The 17,393-nt window shown below is 34.5% G+C and overlaps 1 protein-coding gene across 1 annotated transcript; it reads left to right on the top strand.

Moving 5' to 3' along the window:
* Positions 1-6,714: 6,714 nt before the first annotated feature.
* On the top strand, positions 6,715-9,074 carry LOC141691496 (uncharacterized). Its single transcript, XM_074496233.1, has 6 exons — positions 6,715-7,110; positions 7,180-7,467; positions 7,528-8,138; positions 8,237-8,363; positions 8,439-8,634; positions 8,749-9,074. The coding sequence occupies exons 1-6, from the start codon at positions 6,715-6,717 to the stop codon at positions 9,072-9,074; spliced, it is 1,944 nt and encodes a 647-aa protein (XP_074352334.1).
* The last annotated feature ends 8,319 nt before the right edge of the window (positions 9,075-17,393 follow it).

The following is a 17,393-nucleotide window of genomic DNA, read 5'->3' as shown; positions in this document are numbered from 1 at the left end:
ACTTCTGTCCATTCTTCAGTTGCAATCCTGCGCTTCAATGGGTCCATGTGGTAAACAGTTTGTGAATCTGGATTTACAGCAGTGAGCGTCCAATGATTCCTGATAATTTATGAACAACAAAATTTCCAATAACATACAGAGATGATGATATACAAAAAACAATCTTTAAGTAAGGAATATATTATTTATTATAACAGGTACTAACACAGCATTATATGGTAGCAGGAAAATTTGTCCTGGTTTAGCGTTCCTGAATCTAATAGATAAGGATTTTGACCTCTCTCCTGGACTACCACAACCAAGTGCGCCTATCATCCCAGGATCAACAAACGTTATCATGTCAACCATCTTGCGCTTTTTCAAATTCTCTTGCAATAAACTGTTAAAAATTGGAGATACAGATTATGAAAAATTCAAAAAAAAACTCAATAAGTATTCATAAAGGCAACAAAACTTTAGAAAAATGCTTACTTGATAAAAATGAAAATGGTGGACCCGGATATCTCACCCCCAGAGCACAAAGCGTGCACATCCGATAAAAACAGCGCCTTCTTAGCGGTTACTCCAAAAGCTTCTTGGCATAGATAAAGAGAGTTTACTTGTCCATCAGTTAGGGCATTTTTTGCCCAAAGCCACAGACGTTTCAAAACAGGGGGATAATTCGCACCCATGTCCAATACATACTCTGGTTCCGGGACACAATCTTTTACCTTCTTCCATTTTTTCCCAGTAGTTTTCTTGCCTCCTTGAATTGAAAATATAAAAAGAAAATAGAGAATGCAAAGTTAAAGAAAGTTGACATGTTAAGTAATTGAAAATCAAAATTATGTTTTTATTCTTTACTTTTAAAAAACAACATAAGTTTCAAAAGAATTATAATATAAACAGATTTAATTCATTAATACGTAACAAATTAAAAATTGCATCATTATTAATTTAATTATCAAACCTATTTCCAACGTTTTAACAAAAATAAATATGTTACAACCACCACAAAATCAACACTGAAATAAGGGGAAAAAATTATTATATATAAAACTGAACCAAACAATTATTCAACCTAAACATGAGAAACAATATCGCAAAAACTTACCTATATATAGACCCGATATTGTAAAAATTAGATTACTAAGTTTAAAAATATACTTGCATATATATATAGAGAAAATTTAACCTTTGGACTTCCTTTCACTGCAGCGGCGCTTGTCTTCACTTCCATTATGAGGTTTCTCAGCCATGCAATATATGTTCCCACAGCTTGTTCCACCATCACGATCTCATCTTGGATTGGGAAGGGAATCTTTTCAGATCCTTGGAGTACACGAGTGATTGAGACCCGTACATTTTCTTTTTCCAGTTGTTTCCCATGAAGAACCTGACACTTAGTATCAACTGTTGCATAAGCAACGATATTTGTCGGGGAGCCAATTGCTAATTCCCACTCTGTGCATCCTTTAACCTCCAACACCTCCTCATTATTAGGTTCCAGACACACATCCTCAACCAACATTTGATTATCCTCAACATCAACAACCTTGAGAGCCTCGCCATGTTCCTGAATATGTTCTTCGCCATCCACCAAAGGTTTCTCCTGAATATGTTCTTCAATATGTGTTTCCTTACCGATACCCACATTTTGAATGAGATCCAGTTTTTTCTTTACAACTTGCAAATCAAAGTCCTTCAGAATGTCATGTGCTCCCTTGGAACAACTTCCTTGTTGAGATCCAATATTTGGACTTAACCCAGTTTCAATAAGCTTCCCTCCTATACCAACTTTCAGCTTTTGAAACTCTGCAGCCCAAAAGGCATCTCGCTTTTCAACTATCCTTTCTGTCTCTTCTTTCATAAATTTCTGAATACCCTCTTGAATCCTCTCCTCTATTGTCCTACATGTCTTCTTCTGCCTTGGAAGATGAAAGTATGTAGACTGCTTCACAAAGCGCCCTTGTCCACGCACCCGTCCTCTGTATTCAGGGCTACCAAGCACCTTGGTCAAGATATCATCACTGCCTTCCACAGTCACCTCCCCTTCACTAACTCTTTGTTTCATTTTCCCCTAAAAATTTGATAAATAATAGAAGTAATTAACCAACAAAACAGATATTTGGTGATAAAAGAATATATTAACAACAGAAATAAAAACTTACAATCGCCTGAGCAATTTCTTTAACTGCTTCTGACTTGAAGTTTCCATCTTTATCTTTCCTTGCACGAATCCAGCTATCTGATCTATCTATCTCCATTTCAGGGTCAGCTTGAGTCTCCATCTGTATGAACATGTTTAAAATATTATACAATAAAATTGAAACAAAAGAATTGAAAAAAATTATATGATGTACGCGTGAAAGAAATATGTTTCATGATAACTAACCATTTCATGCTCTAGGTTAGAATAGCCCTTTCGAGAAATACAATATGGATATAAATTAAGACTCCTCCTTAGTTTCTGTTTTTCGTGGATGTCCTTGGATAAAAAAACACATAAATGTTAGCAGCATAGTTTCTTTCGCTATTTACTTATGCTACGTGGGAATTTTATAAAATAAAAAAGATTAAAGAAAAAACTCACTAAAAATTCATCAGTTAGACGGCCTGAAAGAAAAATATCCCAGTGTGCCTTCTCAATAAAGGAGTAGTCAGCCGGAGGAAACTTTAACAACTCAGGTTGATCTTTATTAGGAATGATATATTCAGTTGTTAAACGGCTTTTAAACTCCCTCCATTTCTGGCATGCCGATTACAGAACAAGCTTTCGTGCTGATGGTAGTACAATGTATGCCATCTACGTACATAAATAAACAATTTTATTATCACATGTGTGTTAACTACAATTGGCAGTCATAATTTAACACAAGTAAAATTCTTAGTTGGTTTTGTAGATGCAACTTCTTTTACCTGCACATAATCCCAAATCTTGTTTTTTCTTTCTACCGGAACACGTAACCAACTGTCATACCATATCGGGGCTTTTGTTCTGGCAAGAACCCCAATATAAGACTGTATTTCTTTAGCAGCATCCCCATATGCCTCACCCTTTTTATTAAATAGCACCTCAAGCTTAATTCCCAGCATCTTACGCCTAAGAATCCTATGCATCGTAACTGCTCCGCGTTTTAGAAGCTTAAGTCCCTCTTGTTTGGTTGCTGTTTCTTCCACTCGTTTCCTTTTTTTAGATAATTTGCTTTTTAAATTCTTAGAAATTCCATTCTTCTTTACTGATTCAGGGGATGAATTCCGAAGGCAAGACTCCACTGGCTTTTCCTTCATAGGTTCAGACACCGCCTTGTTCTTTTCTAGCGCCCCTGCCTTTATTTTTAGTTCCTCTGTTTTGTTCTTCATAGGTTCAGGCTGAATCGGCTTGCTCATTTTTCGTTCCTCTGTCTTGTTCTTCACAGGTGTGGACTTAACCGCCTTGCTCATTTTTGGATCCTCTGTCTTTTTCCTTACATCTGCCTTGTTCTTTTTTAGTGCCTTGATAAGGTTTTCACTAGTTCTACGAGGATCGGATTTTGTTTTTCTTGAAGGCGCCATAATTAATCTACACTTAAAACATTAAGTTTAATCTAATTGCTTCACACAAAGCCAAAAAACTACATGAATATTAGTTGATTACAATTATATTAATGGAGGTTCTAAGGACACTCATGTGGCATCTCTATTAATGCACCTAAAATGTTTTCATTTCTTCTGCATTATGCACATAATACATATTGATAGTTGAGAAGCAATCAAGTATAGGCAAACTCGTGATTCCCCTCAGTAAGACAGTCATACGGCAACACAATCTAACACATCACTTTCCTAAACTTTCACAGCCCAAAAAACATGACATTCAAGGAAAAAAAATTAAGCCTAATCTACCACTTTCACAACCAAAAAAAAACATCACTTCAGAGAAATAAACCTAAATCTACAACTTTCACAACCCAAAATATAAACACATTAACTTATTAAATAAACCCTAATCAGATTTCATAATCCCAAAAAACATCACATTCAAGGCATAAAAAATAAACCCAAATCATAAATAAGCCCCAAGTATAAATAAAAAAAACATCAGTTATACTACACTACCATCATACCCAAATCACAAAAATAAGTTCATGCATATCAATACCCCAATCGATGTTCAATTTAAAATAAAATATAAACCCAGATCATAAATAAGCCCCAAGTATAAATCAAAAAACATCAGTTATAATATACTACCTTCATACCTAAATCACAAAAATAAGAGCATGCAACTCAATACCCATATCGATGTTCAATTTAAAGAGAGGGAGAGAGAGGAGGAGAGAGAGAGAGAGAGATAGATAGAGAGAGAGAGAGAGAGAGAGAGAGAGAGAGAGAGAGAGGAGAGAGGGAGATTGAACCTGTATCGTGACTTGTGAGAGCTCTGAGAGGAAAGAAAAGAGAAAATGGAGAATGAGAGGGAAGTGGAGTGGGGAGTGAAAAAAGAAGGGGGAAGTGAAATAATTTAACGGCTCAGATGCACTCCAGCTAAACTACTTTAATCCAACGGTATATAATGTTGCCAGCAAAACAAATAAAGTAAAAAGTAAATTAGAAAATGGTATAAAAAATTGTGGGCTGAAATTCAAAAATTTTAAACTCTTGTCTTAAACACATTCAGACAAAAGATTTACATAAAATAGTATTGCAAGAAACATAATTACCCAGCAAAAAAGTATTCTAATAAAATAGTATTATAAGTACTAGGATAACGATTTTACAGTATAAGTACTAAAGTTTCTATTTTTTAAAAAAGTTTATGAATGATCCAACGGTACGGATGTTAAGAGCTATATGTTTTAGTGATATGAGAAAAATTTGATAAAAAAGTAAATATGTTTGGTTTGTTATTTTAAAAGTCAACCGGTGTTTTGACCGGTACTTGTAACTTGTGTTTAGTCTCATACTAAAGTTTCTATTTTTTTAAAAAAGTTTATGAATGATCCAACCGTACGGATGTTAAGACCTATATGTTTTAGTGATATGAGAAAATTTTGAAAAAAAAATAAATGTGTTTGTTTTGTTATTTTAACAGTTAACCGGTGTTTTGACCGGTACTTGTAACTTGTGTTTAGTCTCGTACTAAAGTTTCTATTTTTTTAAAAACGTTTATGAATGATCCAACCGTACGGATGTTAAGAACTATTTGTTTTAGTGATATGAGAAAAATTTGATAAAAAAATAAATGTGTTTGGTTTGTTATTTTAAAAGTCAACCGGTGTTTTGACCGGTACTTGTAACTTGTGTTTAGTCTCGTACTAAAGTTTCTATTTTTTAAAAAAGTTTATGAATGATCCAAATGTACGGATGTTAAGAGCTATATGTTTTAGTGATATGAGAAAATTTTAAAAAAAAATAAATGTGTTTGTTTTGTTATTTTAACAGTTAACCGGTGTTTTGACCGGTACTTGTAACTTGTGTTTAGTCTCGTACTAAAGTTTCTATTTTTTAAAAAGTTTATGAATGATCCAACCGTACGGATGTTAAGAACTATATGTTTTAGTGATATGAGAAAAATTTGATAAAAAAATAAATGTGTTTGGTTTGTTATTTTAAAAGTCAACCGGTGTTTTGACCGGTACTTGTAACTTGTGTTTAGTCTCGTACTAAAGTTTCTATTTTTTTAAAAAAGTTTATGAATGATCCAACCATACGGATGTTAAGACCTATATGTTTTAGTGATATGAGAAAATTTTGAAAAAAAAATAAATGTGTTTGTTTTGTTATTTTAACAGTTAACCGGTGTTTTGACCGGTACTTGTAACTTGTGTTTAGTCTCGTACTAAAGTTTCTATTTTTTAAAAAAGTTTATGAATGATCCAACCGTACGGATGTTAAGAACTATATGTTTTAGTGATATGAGAAAATTTTTATAAAAAAATAAATGTGTTTGGTTTGTTATTTTAAAAGTCAACTGGTGTTTTGACTGGTACTTATAACTTGTGTTTAGTCTCGTACTAAAGTTTCTATTTTTTTAAAAAAGTTTATGAATGATCCAACCGTACGGATGTTAAGACCTATATATTTTAGTGATATGAGAAAAATTTGAAAAAAAAATAAATGTGTTTGTTTTTTTATTTTAACAGTTAACCGGTGTTTTGACCGGTACTTGTAACTTGTGTTTAGTCTCGTACTAAAGTTTCTATTTTTTAAAAAAGTTTATGAATGATCCAACCGTACGGATGTTAAGAACTATATGTTTTAGTGATATGAGATAAATTTGATAAAAAATTAAATGTGTTTGGTTTGTTATTTTAAAAGTCAACCGGTGTTTTGACCAGTACTTGTAACTTGTGTTTAGTCTCGTACTAAAGTTTCTATTTTTTTTAAAACGTTTATGAATGATCCAACCATACGGATGTTAAGACCTATATGTTTTAGTGATATGAGAAAATTTTGAAAAAAAAATAAATGTGTTTGTTTTGTTATTTTAAAAGTTAACCGGTGTTTTGACCGGTACTTGTAACTTGTGTTTAGTCTCGTACTAAAGTTTCTATTTGTTTAAAAAAGTTTATGAATGATCCAACCGTACGGATGTTAAGAACTATATGTTTTAGTGATATGAGAAACTTACGGTTAGCTCTATCTTCTGATGGATTCAATCCTTTTCGTAGCTGTAATCTTGATTACTCATGTTGGCCTGTTTTGATGTCAATTTATAATCTTCCACCATGGCTTTGTATGAAACGGAAGTATATAATGCTATGCTTGTTGATATCTGGACCAACTCAACCCGGAAATGATATTGATGTGTTTCTTCAACCACTTATAGATGATTTAAAAAAGTTGTGGCATGGGAAACAAGTGTACGATGCTTACAAGAATGAGCAGTTTTTGCTAAGAAGCATCATGTTATGGACTATTAGTGATTATCCAGCCTATGGTAACTTGTCGGGAAATATAATCAAAGGGTATAATGGTTGTCCTATATGTGTTGATCAAACAAAAGCTACAAGGCTTGTCAATTATCGTAAGTGCGTGGTCATGAGGCATCGAAGGTGGTTGCCCCCTCATCATCCTTATCGTCAGAAGAAACAAGATTTTGATAACACCGTAGAAAAAGAAATAGCTCCAGTTCCATTAACCGGAGAGGAGGTACTTGAGAGAGTGCAACATTTAAAGGGACATGTCTATGGTAAAACACAACGCCAACCATGATTGAAGAAAGGTGATGCTCGACCTGTATGGAAGAAGGTTTCTATATTTTTTGAACTTGAGTATTGGAAATCTTTGCCGGTTCGACATGTTCTCGATGTGATGCACATCGAGAAAAATATTTGTGAATCTTTACTCGGTACGATGCTTAATATACCAAAAAAGACGAAAGACAAGGAATCTGTGCGCATTGACATGGCTGAAATGGGGATTAGAACAGAACTAAGGCCAAAAACTCCGGGGATAAAGGAGAAGTTACCATTGGCATCTTGGAATCTAACCCATTCTGAAAAAAAGGTTGTTTGATCATCCTTCCTTGGCATGAAGTTGCCTGATGGTTTTTGTTCTAATATTCAGAACCTGGTTTCAATGGAAAATCTTCATCTTACCGGAATGAAATCTCACGACTGCCATACGATTTTGCATCACTTGCTCCCAATTGTGATTCGCTCGTCACTACAAAAACAGGTCAGGAAAACTATTATCAAGTTTTGTCTATTTTTCAAAGCGATCTATAGTAAAGTTATTGAGGTTGATAAGCTGGAGAATATGCAATCGCAACTGGTAGAAACTCTTTGTCAGCTTGAAAAATACTTTCCTCCCTCATTGTTTGATTTAATGTTTCATATCTCGGTTCATCTTGTAAGAGAAGTCGAGCTTTGTGGACCAATTTTCCTTAGGTGGATGTATCCTTTTGAGAGATACATGAAGACATTCAAGGGATATATAAGGAATCGAGCTTGTGCAGAAGGTTGCATCGCTGAGGCCTATATTGCAGAAGAGGCAGTTGAATGTTTGGTGGATAATGAAGAAGTGACAATTGGGGTACCAAAAAAAGGTAGGCATACCAAGGATTCTATTTGCAAGCCATTATCCGGTGCAACGATTATAACCCCGAGATGTACTGATTTGCACGTAGCACATTTATGTGTTCTACAAAATACCACTGCTGTTAGGCCATATATTGAGTAACTTCTTACACTTTCTCTCTCTTTACTTGAAAAATTGCATATATATTTTCTGTTATTAGTTCAACCAACTTATATTGTCTTATCTTTAAATGCAGTGAACACATGGCCTTTTTAATGACAAATTATCCGAAATATGAAAATGATGAAATGTGGCTTAAAAACAAGCAAAATGAGACATTCCCAAAATGGTTTAAGGAAAAGATATTACGTGCATCGTTTGATGTATTTTTTTCCCACTATTTTACAACTTACTACCTCACCTGAATTATTTTACATGTTTGAATTCCTTTTTTTCAGATTGCTTCAAATTTGGCCGATGAAAAAGAGATATCGGCCGAGATAAGGTGGATTGCAGATGAGCCCAACAAGGATGTTCCTACATTCAGTGGCTACAGAATGGATGGTGTTACCTTTAGTACCAAGGATCGTGATGATATGCGTCAAGTTCAATGCAGTGGTGTGTGTGTAGAAGCAGACACAATGGTTGTGCAGGGTAAGGATCAAAATATTGCGCACATATCACATATATATTACGGAGTTATAAAAAGTATATGGGAGTTGGACTATAATCACTTTAGGGTCCCTGTTTTTCTTTGCAATTGGGTAGATATAAACAAAGGGATTAAGGTCGATGACTTGGGATATACATCGGTTAATTTGAATAGGTTGGGTTTTTTGAATGATCCGTTTGTTTTAGCAAAACATGTTAAACAAGTTTGTTATATCGACGATCCCTCTGAAAAATTATGGTCGGTGGTGTTGAAATTGCCCGAGAAAAAGTACCATGAAGATAATGATGATGCAGATGAGGAATCCGTCGAAGTGGAACTCGAGAATGACTATTTCATGCCCAATTTTCCCGACATAGATGATAGTGGTGATGACATGGATAGTTACATGCGAGATGTTGATGAACTAATTCAACTTTCTTGAAGTATTTTTATTTGTACTTTCAATTACTATACTTTGTATGAACATGCATAATAACTTTGGCTTGGTTCTGTTATTTATTTTCAGTTCTTGATTGTTGGTTGATTTGCTTGTTGCATCTGGTTTGGGTGGTTTTCCTTGTTGCCTTTGGTTTGGCACGTTTGATTTGTTTCTGGTAATGTTCTTAAAAAAAATCACCAGAGTAAGACAACGGTTTTATTGATTAGCCCATTGTCTGAAAGTATAATCTACAACATAGAAAAACACTTGTATGTCGTTTTTAATTCAGACAACACTTATACTTGTACATTGTTTGACACCATCTTAAAATACCAACAGAAAAAACACTTGTTTCATTTTTACAACTGTTAATTGAGACGTTGTCTCAATATCTTTCAGACATATCATTTAAAAACCGTTGTGCAAACTTACTCACTTGCACAACATGATGTTAGAAAGTGTTGTCTGCCTCTAAGAACTAGACAATGGATTTTATAGCGTTGTGGTAATGCTATAAGTTTGTCATTCACACAACATGAGGTTTATGAAAAGATTTGTCTGACTTGTTTTACTAGACAACAATTTTGTTTTGCTTGTAGTAATATATATCAGCCAACACCTGTTTTTTGGTTTTTGAAAAACTGTTGTATAAAAATTCTGGGCAACACTTTTTCGGCCAAGCGTTGTGTGATGGGTGTTGTATGATCGCGTTTTTCTTATAGTGGTATTTCTGTTGAAACTCCAGTTCCTATTCTGGGAAAGGAAGCTTTGGTGAAGAAATTTGTTAGACAGGATGCACCTGTACCTTGGGAAGAAATTCACAGGGGAGTTGAGTGGACCAAGAAGTGGAATGACTCATATTTTATTCCTTGCACCAAAATTCTGACAGAGCATGTATCAAAAGCTGATGAGTTATTATCAAATTCTGATTTCAAGAATCAACTCAAGGTTACAGCTATGGGTACAAGAGGTCTTCATGGTCTATATTCTATTACTCATGTTAAAGTTGATACACTCAGGAACAAGCTGATAAGCTCGATCTATAGCTCAAGATGACAAGAATAGGTATGTCAGACCTACTCTTGAGAAAATTGAAGCCATTGAGAAGGTTCAAGAGGAGCAACAAGCCCAACTTGCTGAGGTTCTGGTTAATCAAGCTTCTCAGAAAGCTCAATTGGATGAAATCCAATCTTCAGTTGAACTTCTTCTCTCTCTCTCTCTTACTTCCTGATGATGCCAAAAAGGGGGAGAAGATAGTTAAATCCAAATGCTCACCTACTTAAGTACTGAAGAAGGAGGATTGTTAGGTCCCAATGTGTTTGTAGAAGGGGGGGTTGAATACAAACAGTACCGAATAATCGAATTAAATGCGAAATAAAAAATGTGAAACAAAATTCAAGTTAAATAAAAATATTATTAAACTTGAAAGGTGTTACAACAACTGTATCGATTACAAGGAATTAATCTCAAATTAATTATCAAAAATCTAGAATAAATTCGACATGAACTTTTTCTATTTTTGTAATAAAAAGATTCAAATGCTAAACGCAATTTGAGATTAAGTTCTAGGGATTTTGATCCGCTAGATTGTTACACAAGAACAAGAGAATGATTTCAAGTTGATTGGATTTAACATTACAAACTAGAAATTGTGATCTTGAATTAGCAGATAAGATGAAATATTTGGTTGCTTTTTCTCTCTGTATGTTCTTGACTTCTTTTTTTTTGTTGAATTGTTAATTCTTGAATGGTTGCTTCTGTCTTTTTAATCAATCAACAGAATGGAATGAACTGGAATGACAATCCCATAGCTGGTAGGACTTTCGGTGAGACTATCCTTTGAACTAGCAAGACAATCTCAACAGCTAGCAAGACTTTCAGTATGACAATCAAATGAACTAGCAAGACTATCAGAATGAACTAGCAATACAATCTCCTCCCAGTGTAACTTTCGGTGAGACTATTGAAAATGGCCTGGCATGACAATCGGTATGACAATCCTGATTGTCATGCTAGTTCATTTTCAATTATCTTGCTGATTTAATGACTGTTTTTAATCCAATTTAAATTCTGAAAATCCTTAATATTAATTCTGAATTAATTAATCAATTAATTTAATTAATCAAATAAATTAATCTTTGCAGATATAATTTATTTTCTTAATTAAATTATATGACTTAATTAATTAATAGAGAATTAATATTAACCCTGAGCAGCAACCAATCTTCTGAATATCTTCTGAAAATCACTGAGAATTATGAATCAATTCCACCACTTCAACGTTGACACTCGATGTACTGTCTGGTTCATGAGTGACTAACTTCCGTGACGTTTCTTCATGTCTTGACTTTGATACTTTGATTTTCTTCAGATTAAATCCTTGTAATTAATGATACTCTGAAGAGATCTCTGTCACTTGATTAAATCCACACTCTTGATTTATATCACTGAGGCATGATCAATTTCTTGAACTTCTTCCAGTGAATTAATTCCTCAAGTCTGTAGATGAACCTTGTTTCTGAATCCTTTGACAGATATTACTCTGTGAGATCTCTTTTGACGGTAGATCCACTATTTACTTATTACATTCTTATTTGAGTTGAGTTGAATCCTCGAATATACAAATAGGCTATGACATATGACTTACAATCTCCCCCTATTTGTTTGTTAGATAATAACACACAAATACCTAGAGGATAACTCAACTAACAAATAAGAAAAAGATATAAAAAGAAATACAAAGTAAATAGTAGAAAAGTTCTGGACTAGATTTAACATTTTCCAGATTCCAAGTAGATGTTCCTCTAGACTGAACATATCTTCAAGTAGTTCCATCTTCATTTATACAACCACATTTCCTGTTGAGAAGCCCATATCTCTCTTGCTTCTCCCCCTATGAGAATCAACTGATTAAAGAAGATCACCTTCGTTTACCACCTCTCCCGTACAATAGGATCCGCAGATAAAAGCCAATGGTACTCCCCTTTTGAAAACAGCTTCTTCCCTTACTTAGAAAATCACCTTGTGTTTACCACCTCTCCCGTACAATAGGATCCGTAGTTACAAACAACAATGGTGTGGTGTAGTGTACATGTAGGATCTTTTTCTTACTCCCTGCTATTTCTCCCCCTTAGTTGAGGAATCCTCCAAACTATTACTTAAGCTTTTATCTCCCCCTTAGTGAAGGAATGTATGTCGTTGTCTGAAGGAGTTCTCATATTTCACTTGGTTGGAACAAAAATAAAAAGTAGTTTCTCTTACTTCCTCACTGTGAGTGTGTGATTCTGTTTTAGTGTACCTCACATGTGTTTCATTCTTCTCTCCACTCGTGTTTACACTCATTCTCACAAGTGTATCACTCTTCTCTCCACTCGTGTTTACACTCATTCTCACAAGTGTATCACTCTTCTCTCAAAGCTCCATAATCCAGCTGTACCTGCAAGGAAAATCACCTTAGCCATCCTTAAGGAGGTCACAGGTGATGCAATGGGAGTTCACAAATCCCCATCCTTGTTAAACTCGTCAGATGAATCTGAGTCATAATTTACAAGTTGCTAGTTTCCCTTTTAGGGTTCCAGATTTGAATTCTGGGAAGGTAAACAATGATCCAAAGAATTTAGCATAAAGATCAAGGTTCCCTTCTAATGTCTGTGAAGACATTTCCTTGTGACTCATCAGGTAATATCTGAATCATTGTCAACAAGTTGTCGATCTGCGCCTATGTCAGATCCATTATCCGCAGATGCATCCAGGGGATTTAAGCCTGGGGAGGTAGACACTGACCACTGACATATGGCTTTTGGATCAGTATCCTCTCCTCACACTTGTAAAGGCAATAGGTCCATTAACGAACCTTAAACAATCGAATCTGACCTTAAAATGGTCGAAACTCTTGTTTCCGTCAACTCATCCTTTGTGTATGTAACCTCTCCTTGTGCATCAATAATTGTTTATATTTGAAGTGGTGACACTACATCGGATGCCTTGGCCGACAGGCAAAATTCAATAGACGCACCCTGTTGAGAGAATGAATCTAGTAACTGTTTTTGTGTCTTTTCAGTCATTACATCTTTTTGAGAAGATGTATGGGGGCTAGCAGTTGTCTCGGTTTAAATACTACTCATCTATATAGGAGACAGAGCTACTGGGTTGACTACAGAACCTTCCTTATGTGGTGCACTAAGGCACTATCTCCCTCACACTCATTCATACTACATTTAGTGGTAAGAGAGTGTTGGTTGGTTCTGTTTCTGTGTTTGTCTTTACAGTCTGGGATAGATGTTGTGGGTTTTCAACCTCATGACTGTCAATGAAAGAAAGTCATTGGAGACTGAACCTGTAACACAGAATATATGGCACTATAGAGATAAAATGTATTTAAGATTTATAATGAATGAAAATTATACATTTAATCTTTTGAGAGAGATGATGTACAATAGTGATTTCAAAGGATTTTACATGAAATAAGAAATCACTAATGTAGAAAGAAGTTTGATTTTGTATTTCAATATGAATGAGTTTTTTTTTATAAAACATTGATCACTTAGGGTAAAGTCTAAGTAATTCTCATTCATATCAAAAGCCCACAAATATCTGCAACATAATGTTAACAAAATATCATTGACCAATACTTGTCAGGTACTTTATATACCAACTGTTATGTTTCATAAGATTTAAAAAAATTAAAATAAAAATAAAATAAATAAACATAATAATACACTACAAATAATAAAAATAAAAACAAATATCAATGAATTAAATACCAAATATCTATCAACAAGATATCAGCATTCAATTTCATATATCATACAATATTTACACTTACAGAAAATACAAATAAAAACTTATATAAATATAGCAAAAATATAGAAACTATTTACAAGTTCAATGATAACATTACCAGCGTGCAAAAAGCCATATCCCTCAGATAAACCTTTGTTGTTATCTCCAAAGGTAACCATGGGGCCAGCTTTCTCAACCACATTTGATAGCAGGGCTCTATCTCCGGTCATATGTCTTGATGATCCACTGTCAAGAATACACACTACCGGTTACACCTGTTTAATGCCCTGCACTACAAATGGATTAGACCTTCTTCGGAACCCAAACTTGGTTGGGCCCGGCATACTTGTAGAACTGTCCTTTGTCAGGCAAAATAACATTTTTAATTTTAATTGCCTCAACTTTCTCAATGACTGAACATTTGACCTTGTAAACAGCCTTAACAAATTTATGTTTAAGCTTAGGCACAAATGTCTCCTTTCTAGCCTTAGAAGGACTAGCAGTCTTAGACCTATCATGCTTCTTGTTATTCACATGCTGATGAGGAGTAGTCTTATGATTAGAAATATGCTTACCATTAAAATAAGCATACATCATATTAAAAGCACAAGACATACAATTAGAAACACCACATGCTTTATGAGAGTGATTAATAGTAGGCAATTTATGCATGGCAGACATGGCATTTTTGTTATCCAACTCATGTGTGTCTGAGTTAGTCTCAGTTGCTTTCACAACTTTGACTGGAACTTTCGACACACTTGACTTGGAAACAACCTTCTCATTAGCATGATCTTCAGCACGTATTTCTTCCTGAATAACAGAAGAGGTCGCATCAAATGGTTCAGCAATTGATGGTTTATAGAGGGGTTCATCAACATCCTTAAGCACATGTGGTACTTCCCTCCCTTTAGCACAGACACGAGGAGGGGAGTTTATGCCTAATTCTCCAATAGCAACATTGTAATCATAACCTATTCCAGATGTTTGATTAACAGATTGCTTACTGTAGAACTCTTTAGCCTTCGAACAAGAATTGAAGTAGGCTCTAACCTTAGTCTCAAGACCGGTGATCTTGTCTTTGAGAATAATTTCGAGTTTTCTATAACAGTCAACTCTATTCTCTAGAAAAGATACTTGTTCTTTTAATTTGTCTTGATTAATGTGCACAAGTCTTAATTCATTGACCTCTTTCTCAAGGTTTGTGATCTGTAAACTTAACAGTTCATTATCACGACGTGCACAATCTAAGTTACCTCTTAGATGATAAACTATTTCAGCATCAGAAAGTTTTACCTCTATTCTTGACAATGAAGTTTTTCCATCAATAGCCATAAGAGCAAGATTTCCTTCATCTTCATCTTCACTGTCAGTATCATCCCAGCTTCTTCCCTTTGCCAGATAAGCCCTTTCGGAGTTCTTTCTTACTTGCTTTGGCTTCCTACATTCTGTGGCAAAGTGTCCCAACTCATTGCAGTTATAGCATCTAATGGTGCTCCGATCAACCATCCCTGTTTTGTATCCACCACTGCTAGTGTTAGAGGATGAAGATCCACCTTTCTGGAATTTGTTGTAGTTGGACTTGTACTTAAGCTTGGGATTCCTCTTGAATCTGACATGGGAGAATCTCTTGACAATTTTGGCCATTGACTCGTCTTCCAATTGCTCCAGCTCTTCCAAGGAATAAAAATCATCACTTGATTGATTTGTAGTAGGAGGATCATATTCTGCTACTAACATATTTTCCTCAGCCTTGGAACACTGTACCATTCTCTCCAATTATTGAGATTGTTGTTGTTGTTGACCTTCAGCTACAAGTGCAATAGATGTGCTGACCATTCTATCCTTCCCGTAGACTTCCTTCTGTTGAATCTGCTCCAACTCATAGGTTTTTAACACTCCATAGAGCCTGTCCAAAGAAATCTCTCTCAGATCTCTAGCTTCTCTAATGGCAGTGATTCTATGTTCAAGATGAGTTGGCAGTGTTAAAAGGAACTTTTTGTTGACCTCCCTGATTGAATAATATTTCCCATTTATGTTCAGGTTGTTGATCAACGCATTGTACCTCTCAAACACTTCAGTAATTCCTTCTCCTGGATTTGATTTAAAATATTCATACTCAGAAGTTAGGATCTCCAACTTGTTCTCCCTAACTTCCTCTGTGTCTTCATTGATCACCTCAATAGTTTCCCACATATGTTTGGAATTTTTACAGTTCATCACATGTCTGTTCATCAAGGGATCAAGGGAATCAATTAAAATTAACTGAAGGCTGGCATCCAAGGAGGCTTCATCTTTTTCAGCAGGAGAAAAATCCTCAGGATCTTTAGGATAGGTTCTGGCTTTGGTGATTACAACATCATCTACTATCACCTCCGGTTCAATAACCATCGGAGTTTTTATCCCCTTCTTTAACAAGTTTGAATATTTGGGATTTGCCACTTGTAAAAACAAGAGCATCTTCTTCTTCCACATAATATAATTCTCTTTATCAAATTGTGGAATTTTAACGGTTCCAACTTTTTGTGAAGTCATTATGAATTTTTGAATGAATAAAAATTCAAGGAGTTGAAAAATCACAAAAGTCTAGGATCTTGATTTGTTCGTTAATCAGAAGGCTCTGATACCAATTGTTAGGTCCCAATGTGTTTGTAGAAGGGGGGTTGAATACAAACAGTACCGAATAATCGAATTAAATGCGGAATAAAAAATGTGAAACAAAATTCAAGTTAAATAAAAATATTATTAAACTTGAAAGGTGTTACAACAACTGTATCGATTACAAGGAATTAATCTCAAATTAATTATCACAAATCTAGAATAAATTCGACATGAACTTTTTCTATTTTTGTAATAAAAAGATTCAAATGCTAAACGCAATTTGAGATTAAGTTCTAGGGATTTTGATCCGCAAGATTGTTACACAAGAACAAGAGAATGATTTCTAGTTGATTGGATTTAACATTACAAACTAGAAATTGTGATCTTGAATTAGCAGATAAGATGAAATATTTGGCTGCTTTTTCTCTCTGTATGTTCTTGACTTCTTTTTTTTTTGTTGAATTGTTAATTCTTGAATGGATGGTTCTGTCTTTTTAATCAATCAACAGAATGGAATGAACTGGAATGACAATCCCATAGCTGGTAGGACTTTCGGTGAGACTATCCTTTGAACTAGCAAGACAATCTCAACAGCTAGCAAGACTTTCGGTATGACAATCAAATGAACTAGCAAGACTATCAGAATGAACTAGCAAGACAATCTCCTCCCAGTGTAACTTTCGGTGAGACTATTGAAAATGGCATGGCATGACAATCGGTATGACAAGCCTGATTGTCATGCTGGTTCATTTTCAATTGCCTTACTGATTTAATGACTATTTTTAATCCAATTTAAATTCTGAAAATCCTTAATATTAATTCTGAATTAATTAATCAATTAATTTAATTAATCAAATAAATTAATCTTTGCAGATATAATTTATTTTTTTAATTAAATTATATGACTTAATTAATTAATAGAGAATTAATACTAACCCT

Source organism: Apium graveolens, chromosome 10 (assembly GCF_009905375.1).
Source record: "Apium graveolens cultivar Ventura chromosome 10, ASM990537v1, whole genome shotgun sequence".
In the NCBI taxonomy this organism is placed as follows: Eukaryota; Viridiplantae; Streptophyta; class Magnoliopsida; order Apiales; family Apiaceae; genus Apium; species Apium graveolens.
The sequence above is the reverse complement of the archived record's forward strand: the minus strand, read 5'-3'. Positions and strand labels throughout refer to the sequence as shown.

What these genes read in the sequence shown, in the direction of transcription:
- LOC141691496 (XM_074496233.1), top strand. Translation starts at nt 6,715, where the DNA reads ATGCTATGCTTGTTGATATCTGGACCAACTCAACCCGGAAATGATATT. An exon ending in TAACCCATTCTGAAAAAAAG is followed by an intron (nt 7,468 to 7,527) that starts GTTGTTTGATCA and finishes TCTAATATTCAG; the next exon opens with AACCTGGTTTCAATGGAAAA. An exon ending in TATTACGTGCATCGTTTGAT is followed by an intron (nt 8,364 to 8,438) that starts GTATTTTTTTCC and finishes CCTTTTTTTCAG; the next exon opens with ATTGCTTCAAATTTGGCCGA.